We start from the raw sequence: 12,115 nt of genomic DNA, 5'->3' as shown, positions 1-12,115 counted from the left end.
ATCCCATATGCAAATGAGGGTGACATCAATGTGTCTAATTGCAATGTGCACAACAGTTTAAGGCAATGGGGACTTGACCACATCCCAGGAAGGCCAAGAAAAGCCCCAGTGCTCGATTTGTGGCCAACAGCTCAAGAATGAGGGCTCGGATACTCCTTTATTTAGGAGACACCAATAATAAATCAATTTGTAGAGAACCACTGCTCTTGGAAGGGCAAGCAATGAACATTTTTGTAGTTCTCGCTCTCCTCAACCTGCCTGGGACCTGTTCAGACTCCAGAAAAAGGTAAAGATAAAACCCGGCCACAAATCTCAGACACGGGGACACCAAAAAGGCAGGAAGTCGAAAGGTCACCCCACAAGGGAGGTGGATAAAGGTGGGAAAGGGAGAGGGAAAGACAAATAGGTAACGAAGTGCCTAAAAATCAGAATATTTTAACAAAACAACCCAAAGATTTGGTGCATTGTCCTTGCCCTACACTCTTCCAGCAAGATCTCTCCACCCCAGCCCTCTCTGCTCCCTCTTCTTCCACGTCCAACTTCACAATTCCCTCATTCCCTCCTCCTAGAAAGGAACCATTCACACTGAAGTTTCCAGCACTAAATTAGAGCCCAACCCTGGTGGGGTGAGCAGCTGCCCCTGCCCCAGGCTGGCCAGGGCTGGGGTGTCCCTGTCCCTGTCCCCAGCCCCACAAGCACAGAGCAGAGCCCGAGCCCAGCTCTGCACCGTGACCAGCCTGGAATGACAACGCTGCAGCAGCCAGGGATGGATCAGCAGAAAAGCACCGGGAAAAATCCCAGCAGTGCCCAGGGGGGACTGCAGAACACTCCAGCACATCCATTTCTCCAGGCAGGCCCACTCCGGAGTCCCTGACCCCACCAAGACCCCGTCCCAGACCCATCTGTTGGAGCAGAAATGCCACAAATCATTTAGGCCAGGCTTGTTTTATATGATAAAGTTTCTTTTCTCTCCCTCTCCTCCTTTAACTGCAGCCCTGCCTGTGAAGGAGCAGGGCTGAGCTTGTTTATCTCTCCTGACAAGCGTTGATGCAGTGCTTTTATCCATAAATGCCTCTTTTTGTTTCAGGCTGGGTGTGGGAGGCCTTCTCCTGGTGGAATGGACCAGCAGGAGGGGTGCAATGGAACGGAGGAAAATCAAACCCACAAAGCACTTTGGAAATTGAAATTCACGAATGCCTGGAAGAAATGCAGCCTGCCACGGTCTGGGTGTAAATCTGCGTGGCCCTCGTTATGGAAATGGGGATTTGCTGATACACAGCAGCCAGGGACGGGGCCTTCAGCTTGCACTTGGTGCAGTGCTCTAAAATGCCAGGCTCAGAGCAAACCCTGGGGCAATATTTCCATGGAATGGTTAAACTGGGAGCTGGGGGTGTTTGTGTGGGGGCTCCTCCAGTCGCAGGCAGCGAGAGTGGGACCGGCAGCCCATGGTGCTGAGCCTTGAAATTCCCCACTTGTCTCTCTCCCCCTGATTATTTTTCAGCCCAGAAAATGATACAATAGGAGATGTTCCTTGCAGTTTTGGGGGTCTCCTAACTGAGGAAGCACCTGGGGAAAACAGCACCCTGGAAATATTCAGAAGCCAAATAAGGATTTTTAGGGATCCTGCTGCACTCCTGAGGTGCAAAATTGTCCTCAGGGGAGTAAGTCCTTTGGGATCCAATGACTGTACGGTCTTGGAAGGTGAAGATATTGTTTTGGGATCAGCCTTCCCCCAAGCTGACCCCCCCAGAGCACCCAGACACCCCGAATTTCCAAACAAACAGTGGGGTGGGTGAGGGAGCTGCAGTTTGCTCTAATGCTGCAGCTCATCTCCTTCAAAACAACACATTTCCCACTTCCTTCCTCCCAGTCTGGAGCCCCCATGGAACAGCTCTCTACTCTCCTCAGTGCCATATTTCCTTCTTCCCACTGCTCCAGGAAAGCTGCCTAAGTCATCCCAAAGCATCCTTCCCCCGGCTGAGCCCTCTGGAACCTCCCACAGCCAGGCTGCTCCTCAGCTCTGCCGCCGACACAAACTCCTCTGTGCCTCGTGAAATCGCTGGGATAAAGGAAGAAGCTTGCAATAAATAAAGCTCTTTCCTTTTTAGAATGAATAAACCAGAGCTAAATGAGCGTTGGCCAGTGTTAACAGAGCTGACCATTGTTGGGCTATTAATTCATTGCACCTGCCTGACTGCAGATAAAAAAGTCTCTCTACCAGAGGCAGGCAGAGGGAACATTCCCCACTGTACACAGGGAAGGGTCATGTAAATTCATGAGCTGCACTCAGGGTTAATAATAAACAAATTAGAAGAGGAGCTGCTCTAACTGAAAAGGAGTGTTTTAATACAGTTGCAGCTCCTGGCTCTGCGAGTTCATCACTTATCTCTGCACAATGTGCTGTGTTACACTCTGTTCTGGACACTGGCAAAAGCCGGATGTGCAGCCTGTGCTAGAATGCAAATGATTCCCTTCATTGGAGGGTGTGGAGCAGCAGCATCGGGGACAGAGTGTCTGCTGCTGCTCCTTGGCTTTGCAGGGCTGTTCCAGAGGAGCTTGGCCAGCAAATATCTGCATCTGCCTGGACAAATGACAGGAAGAGAGTCCCTTGTCTCCAGGGTCAGCATCCAGCCTGCCAGGAATGCAGGAGGGGATGGGAGAGCTGGGCATCACGTAGGGCACATGAAGGATGGAGGCTTCCAAGAAAGGGATGAAGCCACGGGGCTCTTTCGGCTCATCCTGGACCACTGAGAGCTGCAAACCACGCCCAGCTCACCCACCCTCTGTGAATTCTGACATTCTGATGCTGCAGAGCTCCTTGTGCTGGGGCAGGAGCGCAGTGCCACAAGGGTTAAGCCTGGCCCAGGAGCAGTGGCCCTGGCTGCCAGCCACGGGCTGAGCCTGGATTGACTTTCCGAGCTGGCAGGCAGCGATCGATGGAGTGCAGGCAGGGCCCCTCGTCCTCAATCATGTCACAGCCACGAGAAATGCTATTACTGCTCCATCAAAGCCCACAGCAAACAAGGGGAGGGTCTTCCCAGCACTGCTCCAGGGGAAAGGTGCGAGTGCAGCAGCCACAGGGACCAAGGAGGCAACAGAGAACCTTACCTAAAAAAAATGCAGCGCACAGGTTGGGGACATTAGCACAGGAGTGCCCCAACACCTCAGGAATCTCCTCCAATGCACCTTAAAACCTCGGGAGACACCTCCCAGTGCAGGCCAGCAGTGATTTTCTCTCTCTCAGGGGTCATATTTAGCAATGTGGGTACATCAGAAGGAAAAGGGGACACGGACATGGCCACTGCAGAGGAAGCCACAGCAAAGCTCTGGTACCACTGCAGCACTAAAACAAGGCCAAGGGGAGATCCTTGGGAGCACAGAGATCCTGTTCTGATCTCCTTCAGTGGAGTGAATTCTCCCCTCTACTCTTTCTGGGTCTTAGGTTACTCAATTAAAAAAAAAATATAACCAAGGCCATAAACACTGAGCTGCATTTCCAACAGCAACCAGCGGTGTGAACGCACATCAGAGCAGCACCACACCCCTTAGCCAGCCAGACCTTCCCCTCTGGACTTGGCCATTGCCTTTTTTCCCCACCTTGTCCAAGCCAAAATATCTGCCAGGAGAGTGGGAGGCCCTACAAACCCCCAGAGTCTGTGTCTGGTCACCCCAGCTTATTCTTCTGGGCACCCAGAACGCAGACAGGATGTGGTTCCCCTTCTGGACCCATGAAGGATCAACAGCCTGCCACGGCAGGGAGCTGCCTTATCTGCCAGGAAAACTGCTCAGCACCTCGGGGATCAGATTAGGGAAGTGTTTGCTGATAAGAGCTCCTTCCTTTAGCATTTGCTGGGTGACAGCAGTGACAGCAGTGGGATGTTGTGTGTTCTGGAGCATCTCCCGGGATCTGTGGCACTGCTGCTCCCTCCCTCCTGTGCTTTCCAGGGAAAACACACCCCAAACCAAGCCTGCCTGCAGGAACACACCTGTAGGCACATTGTTTGGCTCTTTTGGGTGGAGCCTGGCACTGGGGCTGCTGGAAGCCCCATTCCCAGATGGACCAGGAGTGCTCCAGAGGCTGTTCTGGACACAGGCCCGACTGCCCTCCGCACCGAGATGCACCCAGGCATCAACCAAGCTCCAAACTCCTCTTGTTTTGCTCCACAGTCAGGCTGAAATCCATGGATTTGCTCATGTGAGATGACTGCCCTGGGCCAGCTTCACCCTCCTGCAGCCCTGCTCTGACCCTGCCAGCTCTGCCCAGCTCTGCTGCTCCATCCCCCAAAAACCAATGTGGCTTAAGGGCACTGGGCACCCCTCTGGTCTGAGCCCCAGGCTGAGCCCAGCTCGGGTTCTGTGCAAAGCCAGGGCCTTGTCTGTGCTAGGGTGAGTTTTCCATGAGATGTCAGGCCAAAATTGCTGCTGGAGAAGGATTGGGAGCAGTGGGCAGCCTGCTCCCCACCCACCCAGGCCCCTGCTCACCTGGCTGCCTCTGCCAGGGGGGAGGAACGGGCTGGAACAGGGGGTGAACAAAAGCAGAAGTCCCAGGGTCATTTCAGACACTCAGCTCAGGGAATGAGGACAGTGGGGTTTTATTTTTGGCATTTCCAAGGACATGGATTGCTGCTGGAATGCTGCTCCTGCACTTACCGACCTGAGGCTCGAGCTCAGCAGCTCCCAAAACACAGATCACTGCTGATCCCAGGTACATGACTGACAGAAATGCAGTGCTAAAGTGTGGGATTTGGGGTCACAGTCCCCAAAAAGCCCTTGGGAGCAGCTGCCTTTGAGGAGACATCCTGAAGCTGGAAGCTCTGCAGCAGCAGCACACAAAGCAGGGGCTGCCAGGGACAAAACTGATTCACAGCAACATCCACAGCTGAGTTATGGCATTGCCAAAGAATGTAAATCAGTGCCTGCTGCTCGCTGGGACAGACCAATAACCCACCTATGGAGAAGGTGAAGTGCTGCACAAGAGCTCCTTTCCCACTGGGAGCAGCCTGGGACACGGAAAGGCCACAGGGACAGACCCTGGCGTGACCCCAGGGCCATCCTGGGCCCAAGCAAAGCCAAACCCCCTGCCAGGACTCACAAGAGCAGCTGGAATGAGGGTGCAGAATCCCAGCTGAGCTCCCTTTCCCTGTGCTGGTGACTCTTGGTGTGTTTGCTCCTCCTGTTTTCCCAGTTCCACACCGGGAGGAGCAGCCAAAGGGCACAGGCAGAGCAGGGAGTTTGCAGCCTTAATACTGGTTTATCTTGGGAAAAGGTTTAATAAATGCATCTGTTTCCCAAACCTTTTTTTCCCTGGATGCAAAGCTCTGCCCTGTACCCCACCATGAACTCCTTTGGGAATTGCTCCTACAGGATTTTAAGGCTCCAGGGATACCCCACAGCCCCGCTTTGCCCACACAAACCCACCCAAAACTCCACCAGAGAGGAGAAAACCACGGACACTCACCCTCTCCCCTGGGTCACCCATTAAGCCCACGGGTCCAGTTGGTCCTGGAGGTCCTGGAAGGCCCTGGCAGAGAGAAAGACAGGGAACAAACTAAGCCACAGAAATGTGTTGTTATTTGTAGCAGATTTCTACAACGAGCAGGAGAAGATTTGGAGCTCTCTGTTTATTTTTGCACCACAAAATCCACCCCAAAGCTCTCTGTGCGCACACGTGTGGCAGATGGGAGCACGGGAGCCCGGGGACAGCATCCCACACCCAAAGCAGGGGGAAAATGCCACTTACTGCTGGGCCTTCAGGACCAGGGGGACCTTCCACCAGCATTCCCTGAGCAAGAGGAAGGGAAAAAAGCGATTAGACACATCCTCAAAGTCATTTTGCCCACAGGGAAAAGCCCAGTGCTTGATCTGTTCTTAAATATTTCAGCTCTTGCTGCTGCACTGAGATATTCCAGAGCTGGAGGGTTTCCACTCCCTCTGGGTGACTTCTCCCAGAGGTGCAGAGGATCATGGAAAAGCCAAATAATGTGTATTTCAATCACACAGGGCTCAGCAGAACAGCCCTGACCCTCAGCATCAGCCCCAGCACAGGGTCACCTTCCCTGCCACAACCATGTCCCTTTGCTCAGAGCCAGGGACAAGGAAAATCCTGGAGCGTGTCCAGCCTTGATGGTGCTGGAGCTTCAGCAAAAAGCTGTTCCTAACCCTGAACAGCTTAACAAGAAGTTAGCAATCAAATTGCAAGGTGGTTTTTAAAGGATTTTTTCCAGCAGACTGCACGTTGTGATTTCTTCTGTGAATGTAGGAAATCACTGTGTGGGAAAAATGCTGGAATATTGTTACTCCAGCCTCTTCAATCTAAATATTTTGTCATCACTTTAGATCAGATCTGTCATGCACTCAGGAAAATTGAAGTTTGGGTGTTTTTTTCCCTCATGAGTGTGTAAAAGGCAGGAAAGAAACCTCCCAGTCCACCTGGAAAATGCTTTCCAGAAGGCATCAGGGTGATATTTTGGGAAGAGTTCCACAGGAAACTCTGTCCCTTTTATCTCTGGATCGGGAGATAAAGCAGCACCAGTTGAGTCAGCAATTCCCAGCTCACCTGTAGCAAAAAAAAATCCCGTAAAAATCTGTGGATGAGCAGTTGGCTCCTGTGGGAGAAGCCATGCAGGGGCTGCTTTGGGGTCACCCTAAACTATTCTCAGGCTTCAGTGCCAAAAGCCTCAGCTGACCCCACTCCAACTGAGCTGAAGGAATTGGAAATGTCTGCAGGAAAATCCAGGCATTCCTGCCCCAAAAGGCACACTCCCTAAGCTCAGAGCAGCAAAAAATAACCGAAAACACCCTGCCATGATCCACCCCTGCTTCCATCAGGGTTTCTACACCACAAATGTGAGGCCAGCTCTATTTTCTGCCTTTCCTGGTGTCCACGGTGTTTAAAATCCCACTGCAGATCTGGCTCCCACTGCAGTCAGATGTGTGAGGGGAAATTTGCTGCTGCCACCCCAGGAAAAGCCTCTGCAGTTCCTCACCAGGGAGGAATTTAGGTCGTGGGCTTCACCCTGTGCCCATTTCAGGTTCAGCCATGGAAACACTTCACTGGGTGGGAATTAGGGGTGAATTCCACACGTCTATCCTCCAACCTGCAGGGAGATCACAGCACGTGGACACCCCAAAATCCAACCTTGCTGAGGTCCCAGCACATGGACACCCCAAAATCCATCCTTTTTGGGACCAATGATGGCATATTTTGGTGTAACAGTTTCTAAAATAGAAACTAATCAGGGTGCAGAGAGTCCCAGCCCACCCAAGAGGTTTGTGGGGTGCTGGTGTGAGCACACACAGCACCAAGGCTCTGCTTCCCAGGACTCTCCTTCCCACGGGGAAATGTCTGGGATAACTGGCCCATTTGGGATGCAAACACCTTGGCATCTTCCCATATTTATCTGCTAGTTTATGTCGAGATCTGGCCTTGGGGGCATCTGGAGATTCTCCTTGGCAAGAAACCTCCAGTGCTTCCATGGATGCTCATCAATGGGAGCGATGGAAACGAGGGAGGGTTTTAGGGACAGCACCAGTGGGGTGATCCCATTGAGGGGGGGGCATGGCAACCATGGATTTGGGATTGTCCCAGGGGAAAACAGGGCAAGGCTTCCACTTCAGACACCACCCACAAGTGAAGCCAATATCCCAAAACCAGCCCAAAATCCTGCTGCGCTTCCGAGGTGCTGAGCAAACCCTCCCAAAGGTGAGCACCAGGGTCCCCCCAAAAGGACAGAGGGCTCTGAGGAGGTGCCAGCAGCCTGATGGTCCCACAGCTGGGATATTTGAGATCGCTGCATCCCTCCTCTCCATCCCTCCTGCCCCTGCCCTGCCCTGCCGCCTCCAGCAAGTGTCAGCACAGAGCAAGGATTGAAGGACAGCCGGGTTGGAACGGGAAGGAATAAAAAATCCAGCAGAATCCAACTTTGTGCTTGGGTTTTATTTCCCTTCTCCTGCAGCTCCCATCAAAAATTAAAAAAAAAAACAAAACAGCTAAAGAGTGCAGAAAATCCGAATTTCTCTGCTCAAGAGGAGCTGCATGGAGAGGGACAAGGCACCATTTGGTCCTGTTTACTTTCTGGCAAAAGCCATCCATGCTCCAGTGTTTTGAAATAGCAAAGGCGGCCAAATTCTTTCTGGATGATTAAACTTCACTATTTTGTTCGCTTTGTAGATTTGCAGGCTGGGTTTGTGCCATCATCTTCGTGGGGTTTGGCTGCCCCCCTTCCCTTCCCACCCCTCTGATAAGGAAATCGCTGGCTCCTCCCTTTGTTTGCAGAGTGAGAGACCCAGAAAGGAAGAGAAGGAAGAAAAGGTCAGAAATGTTTTCATAAGGGACTTAATTGGAGTTTTCAAGCCACGCTACTGCACCCCAGCTCCTCCCTGGCCTCCCCTGCCTGCTACCTGCAGAAATTTCAGGTGGGAGAGGAAAAGGAAGAAAAATGAAAAGGAAAAGAATGGCCTGAGAATGATGGGAAGTGCTGCTGCAAGGCTGGGTGCTGTGCTGGCCCTCTGCCAAGGAAAATGAGGTTAATTGAGCTGCTGGTGTTCAGCGAGCAGGAGCTCAACCCTTGGGGACTGGGCTCGGGGCAGGTGGCTGCAAGGACCTGATCCCCAATTCCAGCCTGGGGAGGAGCAGGAATTGGGGTATCCTGGCACAGAGAGACGGGAAAAAAAATGGGAATCAGCCAAGAGCCTCTTGCTCTGCTCACAGGAGCCCCTGAGCCAGCCCCAGCCATCCCCACCATGGGCTCCTTCCCCACCTCAGCGTGCCAGGTTGGGCACCCACAGCTTTTGCAGAGTGCAGAGGGCACAGACAGCTCGGAACTGTTCTTTAGAGAGAGAAAAACAACCTCAAAATCAGGCCAGAAATATAAAGGAAGAGCACAGTGGGTTCCACCCCAGAGAGGACACAAGGGAAAAGCTGGTGGGACTGTGGAGCTGGTGCAGGAGCAAACATCTCCTCTGCAGAGCTGTGTGCGGGGATTTGTTTTACATCCCTTTTATTCCCACAGGGATGAACCCATTGGTGGCACAATGAAAGGCAGCCCCAAGCTGGGAGTTCAGGGCAGGATACGACCTGGATGCTCCAGGGATGCTCCCAAACTCCTGAGGGATGAGACCTGGCCCCTGCCTAATGCTTCAGTCCTAGGTTTTATTTTACTAAACGAGAGATTTCATGGGAATTCTTGCACTTCCTTCACGATTTAGGTCGTTCCTTGAAGCTTTAAAAAAAAAAAATCATTTAATTACAATGTTTTATATTAAATGAACCAAGGAATTCTTTCATGGGAATTCTCCTCCCAGCTGTCCCACTGAGAACAAATTCTCTCCACCTTTCTCCACAGGGATAAAACCAACAAAACCCCAAACCCAGGTTCTCCTTACCGGCTCAATAATGGCAGGTTCCCCCTTCTGTCCCTTCTCACCCCGGGGGCCACCAATCTGTGGGACACAGGGAAAGACAAAGCCAGTCAGTCAGAGACAACATCACCACCATCATCACCACCAATCCCAGCAGGAACTGGAGATCCTGGGACAATCCTGCTGAGATTCACGCAGGAAAGACCCAGGGCAGCCCCTCCTTGTTCAAACACACGTTACAGGTGGGGGAAGCCCTGTTTTTTGCACTGCTAATTCTGCTCTAAATTAGGGAAGAACCAACATTTTGAAGCAGAATTTTCCTGGATGGAGAAGAAACCCTCTCACCCCTTCGTAGATGGTGTCCTGGTTGGCTGGCATGCCGGGCCCGATGTCGGGAGAGGCTGTCCGGTCATAGTAATTGTCATAATAATTCCCATCATATTCCTTTATGGTTTCCTCAGTGAAATCCTTATCCAGGTCATCCCCTCCTTGAGCAGCCTGGAGAGGAAAGAGCAGCAATGGGTCAGGCTGGAATTCTCTCCTGGCTGGACATGCTGGAATATTCCTGTGTTGTTACATTAAGGGGGGTGATTTTTGCAAGGGAAGGGTGGTTTATGAGAATAGTGACGGGGGAAAAACCTGGGGAAAAGTTAAAATCTGGAGTATTTAAGTCTCTAGTGACTTCTCCAACAGCAGGAAGACAGATGGGAGAAGCTTCATGTCAAATATACACCCTGGCTTCCCTGGGATTTCTTTGCTGATCCCCAGTAAAACACTGTGAGTAGAAAAGTTGGAGTGAGGAAAACAAAACACAGCACAAAGCTCATGTCAGGAGGATCCTGCAAACTCCAAATGCCTGAAGAAAGAGGTAATGGAAGTTTAAAGTGCTCCTCATCCCTCACAGCCTCGGTGCTGGAGACGCTGGATTATCGAGCCCAAGGAGCCCCACATCCGTTCCCAGATTTCAGATGCACATCAACCCCATGATGTGTCACTGTGAGTGTCCAATTACAGCAGGAAATGTGGAAAAATCCAAGGCCACTTCTGTGAAAACCTCCTGTTTGTTTAGTCTGGGATCTAATCTGGGCTCGTCCAAGGAGCAGCAGCAGAAGTTGTTACAAATCCGATGCTTTAATCCCTGACTCCTCTCTGAATCCTTTCACCCGCAGATGCCGTGGAGCACAGCAAGGACATCCAGACAAGGCTCAGAATTTCCTTGCTGCTCTCCATATCCCTGTGCTTCCAGCAGCCTGGCAGGCACAGGCCCTTGGCACCCCTCGCTCTGAGCAGCCCTGCAAGGAACAGCATGTGCTGCTGAGATTTCGTTTGGTTCTTTCTTCTCCAGGTAATGACCAAAATAGTCTCGAAATTGAGTTATTTCCAGTGCTTCCTGGAGAAATATCTCCTCACTACTACGAATTCTAAGTCACTTCAGTGCCATCACCGCTTCCAGACTTTTTTGCTGTGCCAGAACTACTCAGAACCCATAAACACGAGCATCTGGGTCTAAACTCAAGAGATTTTAAATTAAGACTAAGCCCAGAACTAAGGCAATCATCACCCCACCTTCTCTTACCTCTGCAAACACCAACTGGCCTTGGCAGAAGTTATAATTCGGCAATTATTCAATTAGAAAACTTGGAAAAGTCAGAATTAATTAGGGCTAACCCTAACCCTGTGCTATCACACAGCCCTTCTCTCCTGGCTGGTTTTGCACTTTAAAACCTTAAAACCCTCATCTAAAAAGTCTCATCTGGCTCTAAGGGTTTGGGGATAGCAGCAAATTGCATGTCTTGAAATGAGTATCAGAAATGCCTGGTTCGATATTTTAATCGAGGTCCCCAGGTCTGTTTGCATGGGAAGATGATATTTGGAATAACTGGGCACTTCCCTACCTGAGCTTTCCTTCTCTATTTCCTTTTCCCAACAACTAAAGTGGCCCTTGAAGTCTCCTGCTTCCTCTTCCATTTTTTTTACTTAAGGCTCCTCTATCCAATCTTTAATTCCTCTCTCTTAGAAAGTCCAGGCTTGGCCAAAGACTTCTGGCTCGGAAAACAGAAAACTTTCCTGTCCATGGGCTCCCTCAGGTTGGCTCCCTCAATTTTCCTCTTCTCCCTGTGTATCATTTTGAGCTGTCCAACCTCCTCCACCACATTTTGGCTGGGCTGCATCCCCCCTCCCACTCTTGAAACGGCTGGATCTGCACCTGCCTCGCTCCAGCTGCTCAGATCTTTGCCTGGACACTTTCCCTGACACCTTTTCCCTCAAATTTCCAACTCCAAGGATCCTGGCCAACTTATGCTGCCTCTTTTGCCGCAAATTGTGGCAAAACAAAAAAAAAGAGACAGCTCCACAACAAGTGATTCTCCACTGGAGAAACCACCCCTAAGCTCTTCCTGGGAATTAGGAAGGGATCTGGAAGCATTATAGAAACATGGAATGCTGTGACTTGGAAAGATCTTGAAGCTCATCCAGGTCCAAACCCTTGCCATGGGCAGGGACATCCCCCACTAGAGCAGGTTGCTCAGAGAACAATTCCATGTTCTTCCACCACTGATTCCCCTGCTGATGCTCCTGGATAATGAAGAATTTGGCCATTTAATGTCGTTATTTCCTTGCTCAGTGAACTCTCACTTTGTGAACAGCCACAGTTCCCAAGAATTCATCCCAGTCTCACCAACATTCATCGATTTGAGCACCAAAAGAAACAGCAAGAACTGGGCAAGTCTTAAGCACAGAGAAGTCTCAAGTGCAG

At 51.1% G+C, this 12,115-nt stretch overlaps 1 protein-coding gene across 4 annotated transcripts in view; it reads right to left on the bottom strand.

The window, feature by feature from the left end:
* Positions 1-12,115, bottom strand: part of COL5A1 (collagen type V alpha 1 chain) — a 134,806-nt gene that overhangs the window by 59,246 nt on the left and 63,445 nt on the right. For all 4 annotated transcript variants that reach the window (XM_042052057.1, XM_042052058.1, XM_042052056.1 and 1 more), the window contains 4 exons: positions 9,706-9,858; positions 9,385-9,441; positions 5,741-5,782; positions 5,459-5,521 (listed from right to left, as the gene is read on the bottom strand). In XM_042052057.1, coding sequence (XP_041907991.1) covers positions 5,459-5,521; positions 5,741-5,782; positions 9,385-9,441; positions 9,706-9,858 — 315 coding nt within the window. The remainder of the gene's footprint in view (positions 1-5,458; positions 5,522-5,740; positions 5,783-9,384; positions 9,442-9,705; positions 9,859-12,115) is intronic.

Source organism: Corvus kubaryi, unplaced genomic scaffold (genome assembly GCF_017639235.1).
Source record: "Corvus kubaryi isolate FWS band 111438036 unplaced genomic scaffold, C.kubaryi_AGA036_p1.0 78, whole genome shotgun sequence".
NCBI classification, from domain to species: Eukaryota; Metazoa; Chordata; class Aves; order Passeriformes; family Corvidae; genus Corvus; species Corvus kubaryi.
The sequence above is the reverse complement of the archived record's forward strand: the minus strand, read 5'-3'. Positions and strand labels throughout refer to the sequence as shown.